This window comes from Camelus bactrianus, chromosome 1 (genome assembly GCF_048773025.1).
Source record: "Camelus bactrianus isolate YW-2024 breed Bactrian camel chromosome 1, ASM4877302v1, whole genome shotgun sequence".
NCBI lineage: Eukaryota > Metazoa > Chordata > Mammalia > Artiodactyla > Camelidae > Camelus > Camelus bactrianus.
The window spans coordinates 24718979-24731625 of NC_133539.1; the positions used below are offsets into that span (position 1 = coordinate 24718979).

Sequence of the window (12647 nt, forward strand, 5' to 3'; positions counted from 1 at the left end):
AAAGAGTTGTTCGAGGTTATGAAAGACAGGTCTCTGAAAAAGGAAAAGTGGGATATTGCTGTTAATTTTTTTTTAACTTTTACTTATATGTGAAATATGAATCTGATTAGGAAAATAATACACTTTCATAAAACATGTTGAAAAATGTGAGAAAAAACATAGAAGTAAAAATCATCTAAAATCCCATCACCCAGAGAGAATCACTGTTCATGTTTTATAATTAACTGTTCTTCTAGGATTTTTGTTAATGTGTATATCTGCTTGCTTTTTTTAAAACAAAAATGATACACTACCAACAGTTTTGTGTACAGTTTCTATTAACTAAATTACATCGCAAGCATTTTCCCACTTCACAGTCTTGGAACACATGATGTCACTGACGGTATAGATACTCTCTGCTATGTATTTACTGTATGTAGGTAATTATTATCTTATTCTCAAACTTCACTTACTAGAGGAAGTAAAAATAAAGTATGCTAATACTAGGCATAGAGCCAAAGGAAATGAAATTAGATTATGAAGACAAATCTCCACTCCCAAGTTCACTGCAACATTATTCACAGTAGCCAAGATATGGAAAAAAATCTATGTATCTGTCTGCCATGGATGAATGGAAAAACTATACCTATTTGTACACATATATATATTATTCTGTCATAAAAATGAAGAAAGTCCTGCCATTTGTGGTAACAGAGTTGAAACTGGAGGACATTATGCTAAGTAAAGCAAGCCAGACAGAGAAAAATATTGTATGTATCTCTCTTATACGTGGAATCTAAAAACATCAAATTCATAGTACCAGAGAGTAGATGGTGGTTACGAGGGGCTGAGGGGTGGGGAAAAAGGGAAGATGTTGGTCAAAGTGTACAAACTTTCAGTTATCAGATGGAGAAATTCCAGGGATCTAATGGTGACTATAGTTAATAATGCTGAATTTTGCTAAGAGAATAGATCTTAAGTGTTCTTAAGGTTATGGTAATCATTTCACAATATGTATATATATAAAACTATCACATTGTATACCCTAAATATATATAATTTTAATTTATTAATTACACCTCCATAAAACTAAAAATCTAGTAAAATCGTGTTTCACAATAAATCATTTCACAACTTAAAATATATCTATATTTTATTTATGGAGGAAAAACTTATTCTGTGTACACCAACCCTACTTTATTACTTTTATATTAAATTTGAACAAATAACCATCTTATAGTCAATACTAAGGTATACTTTGGTCTTAACAATGAATATATTCAGATAAAAGGGGAAAGTGAAACTTATGAAATACATTTGGTACCTTTTCTTCCCCATGAGTCTGGAAAGTGATATCCTGTAATGCTAAGCCAAGATCATCTCGGTATCGAGCCTGATAATGCATAAACTCCACTATCCCTTTATTAGGCCATTGTGATGGAGGCCTTTTAGACATTATCCAGGGTGCCTTAAAACAAAGAAATATTTTTTAAACTATGATTACAATGAATTACCTCCCCCCCAAAATTATCATGCATATAAAAAAACACTGATGAAAAATGTTGAAGGACAACATTTATAGATATTATGATTTTTCTGAAAATAGTTTTAAATAACCCCAACATAAAATTTCTCATTTAGTTAAAAGAAAATTTTAGAAATAATTTTTTAGAGGTAAAAAGGCCTCCCACCTTCCATTAAGGTATTAAGAAAAATCTTCTAAAACCCTATAAAGGAGATGAAGGTAACCTGAAATTTTAGCTGAGGTGAGGACAGTTTGTCATTTATTCATTTCCCAAATACCTAGTGTTGACTGTGCCAGTCAATGCTTTAGTTGCTGGAGATTTAGCAGTGAGAAAAACAGGTAATAATTCTTGCCCTCTTGGAGCGTACATGCTGGTGGGAAGAAACAGAAAGAGCGACATAGCCTATGTTGAATTTTAGCTGGACAAAGCTTTGGAAGACAGGAAACAGGCAGGGTTTGTGTAATTTAAAGTAAGATGGTTAGGAAAGGCCTGGCTGGACACGGTGAGGAAACAAGCCATGTGGATATCAGAGCTATCCAGGTGAAGGTGAAGGAAGCTAACTACACTTGCTTAGGACCTGAGACAGGGGCACGAATGGAACACTGGAGGAATAGCAGGAGGTAGAAGAACACGCAGAAGACTATGGTGCCCGGTCAGGGAGATGAGGTGTTTTCACGGATCGCAAGTGTCAAATGATAGGCCAGGTACGGTGAAGACTGAGAGGGCACCACAGTCACTGATCTTGACCAGGGCAGGTCAGTGAAGCTGTGGGATTTAAAGCTTGTTTCAAGAGGGTCCAAAAAAGGACGAGAGAAGGGGAATTAGAAAGGGTAAGTACAAGCAACTATTTCAAGGAATTCTACTGTAAAGAAGAGAAGAGAAATAGGGCTCTAGAGGAATAAATAGGATTATTTGACAAATTCACTTTTTTTTTTTTCCACATCAAGAGTTTTGCAACAGTATCTGTCAGCAGTTGCATCAAATTACATAAAGGTGATTTTTTAAAAAATGTGTGTGTTTGTGTGTGCACACACATATTTTATTGTCTTTTTCTAAAATGAAAAAAAAATATTAATAGCAAAAGATTTAGAAAATATAGAAAACAATAAAATTCTTATATTAGTCATCACATGGCAATAGGCTGAGCAAACTGAATATTGGTAACTGTAATCATGATTGTGAAGGTAGACTTATCTTTCCGGAAAGCTGTATGAAAAAGGAAAGTTAGATCTAGGGACGAATACAGAGGATGTTTCAAAGTTTAGGTAGGACTTGGCATATGCAGCAAATATTTGAGCATATTTATAGGCTGACAGGAGCAAGGGGGTTGGGGTGCTGAAACGTAGGAATTAGAGAAGGTGGTTAATGGAGCAAGGTCTCAGAAAAGATGTGAAGAGATGTTACCAAAAATACAGCTGGAAACTTGAAGTTTTTTCTTTGGAGGAGGAACCTTCTTCCTCAGAGTTATGAGCAAAAGAGGGAAGTTTCATGAAGATACTTTTATAGGTGGATTAAAGAAGATACAGAAATTCAACATATACCCTTTATCATCTGCCCTGTTAATTCATGGGACTGGTAGGCAGAAGTAACCTAGACTAGTAAAATACGTAGATAACGCAAATATTATACTCTGTCAATAGTCTAATTCTTCTCCCTCCCAAATTATGGTTAATTAAGGGAACAAAGCTGACAGATTTAATCTCCTCCTCCTTCTCATCCACAGAGACGCTAATGATGAGTAAATGGAACAGAAGGTATAAAGACGTAGTTAATTTTAAAACTGCAGTCTCTACGTAATTATGAGATGACTATATCAAGACACTTTTCTCAGTGTAAAATCTTCACAAAGTTATAAACTGTAGATTGCATATTTTATTCTACATTGGCAGGGAGCAAATCATTGTGCCTCTTAAAAACAGGTGATCATATTTCATTTTTATAACAACACTGAAATTGGATGTATCTTACAATTTTGGGAATATTTTAATTTAATTAGTGCTTTTTCTTATTTTGGTGATTATACAAAATAATGGTGTATTAAAAATAGATTGGGTTTTAATTTTGTTGAAATGCTGAATATTACAATATAAATTTGGAAATGCAGGTTTTGTTTAAAATTTATTTTTAAAATGTCAGTTCAAGGTGCACTAATTACAATACCTTAATTCTGCATCCGTTTATTGGTTATTTAGAGTGCTTACCTCTTTATCCATATTTTCATATTCACAAACTCTTTCAATGGAAACTGCATTGGTTTCAATTTCACATGCTTTCCTTACCCAAAAATTCAGAGATTGAGTAATCTGGGAGTGAAAAACCAAGAACTTAAGGAATGAGTATTAGTCTTTTACATAATATTAGTAACAGTTTATAAAGCTTCATTTTTCAGAGTTTTTATATATTTTATCTCTTTGAAGTATTGAACAACTTTAGAAGTAAGCATACTTATATGTATACACACATATGTGTTTAAGTTTGTTAAATTCATTAATATCATAAACAATGTTTATTTGGCAGAAGATGGAAACAACATAGTTCAACATATATTAAAGTCCATACTTGGTGTAAGGAATGATGAATGGGATATGCCTCAAGAAATGTACATCCTAAATGAGAAAAAAGAAATTGTGCACAATGTTATCTTTAGCATTCTTTACCACCTTCTATTAGGTGGTGGATTCTCCTAATATTCTGACTACTCCTGTCCCCTTTTTTTTCAAACTGTACTTTCTTTGCATCTTGCCCCCAAATATAGGTTCCCCAAGGTCAACAAACTCTCACAATTCAGATTTTTCTTGAGTTTGGTGCAAAACCATTTGATGGCCAACCTGACTTGAACTGATGTGGGCTTCCTTAAAGTGTTTATTTAACCCACTTAGAGTGTGCATTCACATATTTCACTGCAGAATAAGTAGTTTGATTACAGAGTTCCACCCCAGGCCCTGCATACATATAAATATATATATATATATGTATTTCCTTTCTAGAAGCCTAAGTTCTGAATTCTGAAGTGCAACTGACTTCAAAGGTATTAGATAAGGGAATAAGGGCATGTACTCGAATCCTCTAGATCCATCTTTTCAATAATGTGGAATTATATTACAGTTTAAGAAATTTTCTATTTTACGAAGAGGGCCTGAACACAGTCATGCCACTTGTGCTTTGCAGTATAATATAAAACAAGGCTTAGTCAGGGAAAAAATTAGAATCAGAGAAGTAGAGCATATATTCTCTCCAGAACTTGCATTATCTCTTTGCTTATTTTGGGCAAACTTGATGGATGGGACAAGGTATAGAGGGGCCCTACCCCTTTTACACTTTATGAATCCATAAGGACAAAGAAGCAGGAAACTTCTGGGTAATGATTCAACCGCAGGAGTTTCCTGGTCCTCTAGCACTGAGCCCTGGGTATCAGTCTGTTCTTTCTGTGAGCTAACTTGGTAACGCTGAGTCAGCTCTTTTGCTAGGAGCAAAAGAGAGAAAGAAATGAGCCTCCAGGGTAATCCAGATTGGTCTCTCAGTACTTAGTTAATACAGCCTATAATTCAGACAGGCAAGGGAGAAGAGAGTTTAATTAACTGGGTTATAAACATACCATATACCACACAATCATTATTACTTACATTTAGGGCATAGGATATGGACAGACCAACTACTGCTGAATCAATGGAATTGCCAGCCAGCACAGCAAGCAGTGCAGCGAAGAACACCAGTAAGTTGCCAAGAAATTCAAGTCTAACAGACAGCCACCTAGAATAATGGAATATACCCCCCGAACTGAGACACAAACGTTTTGATGCACTTAGTATGAACTTTCTTTTGGAAAATTAAGGAGTAAAATCAATAGCTACTTTTTCTTTTTCTCACTTAGAACTCAATCAAACATAGGATTGTTGCAATGATGATAGAGTAAAGGATTTCTCTGCATAAAAATACACTTTACTTTTTTTTTGTAGAACTTTGTTTTAAAATTTAATCAATTTAAAAATCAAAAGAAAGAAATACCAGCTAAATGGTGTATTTATTTTAAAATCCCATTGGAAAATCAATTACCATTCTGATTACATACATTTTTTATATGATAAAGTTAGTCTCTAAAAGTTAAAATGTGCCCAATGACTATTTAATATTTTATTTTCTTCTGTATGTGAAATGTATAACCTCAAATTCAAAATATTATAAATTATTTTATGCAAATAAAATACATTCTACAAATATAGAGTACAGCAGAGAGTCATATCTTTGGTAATTCTAATAGCATCCTATATAGCCTTCAAAAATGTTGCACCTTATTCTCACATAAAGTAGCATGTACTTTTCATATGGATATAAATAGGTATACTTTAACTTAAAGGTACATTAAATACTAGAAATCCTTAAGGCTTTAGTTTTTTTTTTTTTTTTTGAAGAGTGTCATTACAAAACATTCTTCCTGTTTAGAAGTCAGTGAACAAGATACCCAAGAAGAGACTAGTCCTGAACTAGGTACATGGATATGACTTACCTGTTTGAAATCACGTTATTGTAGAAACAGACCAAATTCTCATTCACCACCTCTTTGTTTTGCTGGATGAACCTTTGTTCATGTCCAAATGCCCTGATGGTGGGCACCCCCGAGAGAGTCTCGCTAAAGTGGGAAATGACAGGAGAGCGTGATGCCCCTGCCAACCGCCGAATCTGCCGAGAGCTCGCCACGTAGTATCTCTATTGGGAAGACGGAAAGGTGTAGCCAAAATTGGAGAGATGTAGCCAAAATTACTTCAGTCGTTTGAAAACGGCAAGACACTTGTGTATTGGGTTAAAGAGTGGCCCCCAAAAGTTAAGTTCAAGGTCTAACCTCCAGGACCTGTGAATGTGACCTTATTTGGAAATAGGATCTTTGCAAATGTCATTAAGGATCTCCAGATGAGACCACCCTGGATTTAGGGTGGGCCCTGAACCCAATCTGAGTGTCCTTATAAAAGACAGAAGAGGAGACAACACAGACATAGGGAGAAAGCCCTGGAAAGACGAGACTGGACTGATGTACCTCCGAGGCAAGGAAAATGCCAGGGGTCTCTGACGACCACCAGAGACTAGGAGAGAAACATGCAACCGACTCTCCCTCAGAACCTCCAGAAGGAGACAACCCTGCTTGCTTCTGGAATTTGGACTTCTGGCCTCCAGAACTGTTTAGAGAATAAAATTTCTATTGTTTTAAGCCGCCAAATTTGTTACGGGAGCCCCAAGAAATGAATGTACCTTTGTAACAAGTAAAAAGCCCCAATTCTGGACAGCACAACTAGAACAAAACTGGGCAAAATTTCACTTGAATAATGCTCTCAAACAACCGCTATTGACCTACTGTGGGAAAAACTCTACATCATATGTAGAAAGCGTGGCCAGGCAGTTAACACATTAAATGAAGGAGGCTGACCAAAGGTACAAACAATAATATTTTTGTACCTAAATATAATTATGGAAAACAATTTTCTTTCTTTATTTTTTTCTCTACCAAAAAAAAAAAAAAATCAATACAGCCACAATTATAATTGGCTACTTCCCCTGTGACTTGGGCCGAAGACAATTGGGATGGGTGGAGGCTGTGGAGAGCAGGAGGCAGTGTGCCCTGAGTTAACTGGACCATCATTCACCAGCCCCAGATCATTGCTACAAACTGGAAATGAAAATCAAGAGTTGCCACATGTTGCATTTTTTTTTCAGGAAAATCTTTGGATCTGGAATTTTACATAAAATCCCTGATGTGAAAATGTCTTCATTTTGGTAAAAACACTGAACAAGCTAAGAAAAACATACCTGAAGCTACACGTGGGCTGTCAGCTTGCAGTTCACAAGCTCTGCTCTGTGCTAAGTGCTCTGGAGAAAACAGAGGATTGTGCATCCTGAGCCTGCGAGGAGACTTAAGAGATCATCATAAGGGAAGTTTCATATAAGTTCAGTGAACTGTAGAGACTCCGGAGTCCTTCCATGAAACTGTCCAGAGCACTGAGTTTAAGAACCTTTGATTTAGATCATTGCTTCTCATATTTTAGTAAAAATCACCAGGAGGATTTTAAAAACACAAGACGTTTGGGCTCCACCCTGAGAGAGTCTTTATTTCCCTCCAGCTTTATTAGGAAATGATTAACAAACAAACAAAAATTATACATATTTTGGTTATAAAATATGATTTTTTAAAAGAGGTACAATCAGAGATTCTGATTCAATAGGCCTGGGGTGCAACCCATGGGTCTAAAGCAAACCTCTTATTTTACAGGGGGAAGAAAGCCTGGAAAGGGAAGTGATATGCCAAACACAGGAGTCAGGAAAGTGACTAGAATTGAAGGCTCCTGAATCTACACCCAGGACTCACCCTATAAAGTTTCCCCTAACAAACCATGGTTTCTAGACTCTTTTCCAAGTTTAATCACCCTGTTGTAGTGTACCAACCACAAGACTATCATTTGTGACATTAGTTTAGTTTTGGTTATGTTTTGTGTTTAAGCAGATATAACTGACCCCCAACATCATCCCCCAATTTCTTGATTTTTTTAAACTATAAGACATAGTGTCTGCCCCAGAGGACTTACAGTTTCATTGTGGAGACAACTTTTGATCTACCAAAAAACCCCAAAAAACAAAACAAAACAACAATAACAAAAACAACCTATAATACTAGCAGTATAATAAATCCGTAACACTTAGATAAGTCCTATCCCTTTGCACTATTTCGGTAGGATGCTTCACACAGAAAATGGAATATGACACAGGCCACGAAGGGTAAGTGAGATCCAGACAGGCAGAGAGAGCAGGGACAACACAGGAAGTAGAAAGAGTAATGGTATTGTCGGTGTAGAAGTGAGCAGATGATTAATGTTCTGGTTTGGGCCAATTAAACGCCAATATGAATTTTTAAACTTAGGTTTTGAGAAAACATTAACTACAAGAACTGCATCCTTTTGTGTAAATAGCCTCAAAATACTTTTATATTTAATTTAGGTATGTGTCAAGAAATTTCATTTTTATACTGTAGCCTCACAGTGACATAATTTTGAAATTCAAATTGGTTGACCACATTTTAATTGGAATATCAAGAAAATATAAAGAATAATAAACATGAGAGATCTGTTTAGTTTTTCCGGTAGTAGTTTGGGTAACAGGGCAAAGAGGCAATGTCTGTTTCTCTCTTGAATATGTAGGCAAATTAACTTTCTGTGAAAATGTAAACAACATCTAAATTTAGTGGTGGCCATAAAAATGTACAACTCAGTTCTCCTGCTGTAGGGAGCAGAGCTAACTGAGAACCCAGATGCTGCCTCTCTAAATGCACTATGATGTTAGTACGGAGGACATTTTTCCTACATGTTCTCCCAGTAAATGACAGCATGGCAGGGATGCTCAACAGGCCCATTGAGAGGACACATGGAGACATCCAATGGGCAGTGTTGGCTGTGGACTTGCCATTCATCCAACCAAACCTTTTTTGAAAATATTCTGTAGTCCAGCGCTTTTCCCACCCAATCCTCTTCTTTCTCCTTCTCCCTTACGGGGAGCAGACCTGCATCACTGTCAGGCTCACCCAGCCTTCTGCCACTCCCTCTCCTTTGTCTTGGATGGGCATTTCCCCAACAATTCTCTAGTACTCCTAATCCTTTCCTGATGTCTGCTCCTTGGAGAACCTGGACTAACAGGCAGTTTAAGTGGGTCTAAGACTACATTTGACTGTGAACTTGCAAGTAATTAACACACATAAAAATCCATGCACTTACTTGTATAGTGAAATAGAGGAAAACCAAGGGAATAACTGCCAGAATGAAGAGTGGCAAAGCTCCCACAATGACCAAAATTGTTCCGACAACATCCAATGTACAATTCACCCAGGTCCGTAAGTAGTAATGGAAACGTATATCAATTATAAACATGTCCTAAAAAATATGATATCAGGTCACTTTATTTTTAACTTTTCATGGTTTAAAATGACGGGAAGAAGACATATATCATTCAATGTAAAAATTAAAAAAAAACATTTACCCAGATGTGACAATCTGATTATTAAATGTCTAACTATGTGACTTTTGCCCTTCCCAATCTACTCCCACATATATCCCTACTGTGGTCAGCTATAACAATTAAGAGGGTGTTCTAGTAATGAGATATCTATGATCAAGTAATTTGTATTTCCCAGTGACAACTACATGGCATTTAATTTATATGACTGAAGTTAGACTCTAGTTAAAACACAAAAAGAATTCAAACCCCAGTAGTTGTGTGTTCAGGGGGTACTGGCCTACCATTATTCACTGCCTAAAAATTGTAAAATACTCCTGGGCCATTCCTATCTACTGATAATACGTTCAGTGACCTTCTTGGATAGCAGGATCCTGACAACATTAGAAGAAACAAGAAAAGAAAATAATCTTCATTTACAAAATAAGGATTTGAAAGATGGAGGTGGACAATGGGAATGAGAGAAGGTCATGCATCAATTCACATGTGACTTAATCAAAGTTATGTTTGTGGTTTAAGACATGACCTAAGAGATCCCAGGGAAGAGAAAGATGTCTAAACTTGAAGGGATGGATTACCCAGTTCAGGACAAAACTGACATAAAGAATGGAGATGGAATTTTATTAATTCTCAGTCTTGCTTTGAGACTTCCCTGATTGTCTTATATCTAATAGTATAAGACCATTATATTCATATATAACTTCCTGCCTGTGTTTAAAATATATCTTCCAATATTCTCATCTGTTCAAGACCCAATCATTTGTCATGTTATTGTATAAAAATGAGAGCTGTTTAGTAAGGTCATAGAGAAATGTCCTGGGAGAGAAAGAACACTGGTGATCAAGCTCTTCTATAAATTTTCAAGGAACAATGCAACATTGGTATGATTAGGCAAGATTTAATACTTCATCAAGCATTTTTTATGCTTGGTACTTTCATTAATATTTTCATGTCTTATTTTCATTTTCCACATTCCACACAACATTTTTTCATAAATACATAAATATATTGCTATATTTTAAGGTTATGGTTATGTAATGTCTAATACAGGAAACATTAGCAATATGTAATTATTGAGCACTTAAAATATGGTTACTGCAAATTGAGATATAATGAAAGTATATAATAGAAACCAAATTTTGAAGACTTTGTAGGAAAAAGTAAAAAATTTAGTTAATAACTTTACATTGATTACAATTTAAAATAATGCTACAGACATTCTTCATTAAATAAAATATTTTACTATAATTGATTATTTCAACTGTATCTTTTTACTTTTTTATTGTGGTTACTAGAAAATTTAAAATGACCTATGTGGCTTGTGTTATATTTCTGTTGGACAGTGCAATTATAAGTACTTAATAGTAAATACATGGGGAAACCCTACAGATAAACAGATACTCTGGGAGCCTCCAGCCATTCCCCCATTCACCATAGGTGAGTTGACAGCTTTCTTCAAGGCAGAATGCTTAAAACCCAGGCATCTCCATATAGACTTATATTTTCTTTCCCTTCTCAGCCTAAACCACTGATTCTCAAACTAAATGTGTGTAAGAACTGGAGTTGTAGACACCAAAGCACATACACTTCTTGGATTCTTTCAGCAAATTTCAAGGTTTATTTCAATTATGTGTGTCAGATGTGACTCTGTTATACATACATAAATGTCCTGAGAGTAAGAAATAAAATAACAATGAAATCTATACTAAATCTAATCCCATCTTCTTAGAATGATATTTTTTTTACAAATGAGATTATAAGGTACTAAACATGGATCATCATTTTTAGGCACGCTATTTAAGAAGGTATGGCTTTACTTACCTTGGTGAACCTACTGATGATCTGGCCTATGGGATTGGTTTCAAAAAACTGGAGCGGGAGATGCAGCACATTATCCAACAGCTGAGCATGCAAAGTTCGAGAGGCAGCCAAGGATCCCCTGGTCAGTGCATAGGCTCCAGAGCAAACAAAGAGACCTAAGCAGAAATTGTTATCAGGGACATAGTAACATCTTAAAGCAACTTTATATTCTCTCTCTCAAAAGATTGCTTACAATAGCATCTATTTTTTAATGGAAAACTCAAATATCAAACTTAAAATGTGTAATTGAGGACTAAAATAAGTATAAATGTAGATGGTGCACTGAAAATAAATACAGACGCTCTGATGGGTTATCCAAGTGGGGGATCTCCTTACTCATGAGCACAGGTTCTAGAGAAATGCATAAAAGAGAAGAGATCAACCAGGTTGACAGAATTTTAGCAACCTATTAATTTTATGATGTCCTGAGGGACAACGTGGTGGTTGCTGGTGCTGCTAACCAAACAATTTGTTTTCCTGGCTTCTAGGTCCATGGTAGAGTTGCACTTTCTGGCCTCCGTGTGACTGATGGGACCAAATGAATAGTTCTGAACAATCACTGAGGAAGAAACAGCACATAACACTTTCAAGCAACATACAGCTTTTAGCTGTCGATGTTAGACTTGCTAAAGCTCCCATTCCCTTTGCACAGTGCCTGCCAACATTTAAGATGGTGGTTGGAGTGCTTCTTCACCCTGAGCCTCTAGAATCAGAAGAGACCCTTTCCTGACCTACAATGGACAGGTGATATGAGTAAAGAATACATTTTTTTTTGGCCTGTTTAGCTGCTGAGATTCATTCTTGGTAGGCGCATTGTTCTTGAAAAAACTAAAAAGTCAAAATATAAATAATAAACATGTAGCTTTACTGGAAGAGGTTGAAAAACAGTTCTTAGTATCTACTGACTAGTTAGCTGTGTCTGACAAAACCTGACAAGAAAGAGTCAAGCTCAGAAAAGAACTATCCAGGTGTGTAAGAAGAAACGAAAGGACAAAGAGTCTCCAAATTGGGGAACTTTTACGGCTAGAAGAAGAAATGCTTGGTTACAATGATTAGTTGAAGGATGGATATGTTACTCAAATTGTTTAAAGAGTAATTTCATGGATTCCTATGGAAGGAAGTTCTTTGAAAGAGAACATTGCCATCACCATGTGAAGCCTGAGAATTAAGCCAATGAGTAAAACCAGTAGAACTGATAAATAAAGAGTAGTGGACACTTCAGTTGAGTCCCCAGATCAAGTGTGTTTAAAGATCTGTGTCTGGACTTTTCCATTTGGGCATCAATACATTTTGATG

General features: G+C 35.9%; 1 protein-coding gene across 2 annotated transcripts in view; it reads right to left on the minus strand.

The window, feature by feature from the left end:
- Positions 1–12647, minus strand: part of LOC105073298 (multidrug resistance-associated protein 1-like) — an 80224-nt gene that overhangs the window by 10743 nt on the left and 56834 nt on the right. For both annotated transcript variants that reach the window (XM_045520839.2, XM_010960521.3), the window contains exons 19-24: positions 11313–11467; positions 9254–9409; positions 6010–6209; positions 5129–5255; positions 3707–3808; positions 1304–1447 (exon numbers count right to left, since the gene is read on the minus strand). In XM_045520839.2, coding sequence (XP_045376795.2) covers positions 1304–1447; positions 3707–3808; positions 5129–5255; positions 6010–6209; positions 9254–9409; positions 11313–11467 — 884 coding nt within the window. The remainder of the gene's footprint in view (positions 1–1303; positions 1448–3706; positions 3809–5128; positions 5256–6009; positions 6210–9253; positions 9410–11312; positions 11468–12647) is intronic.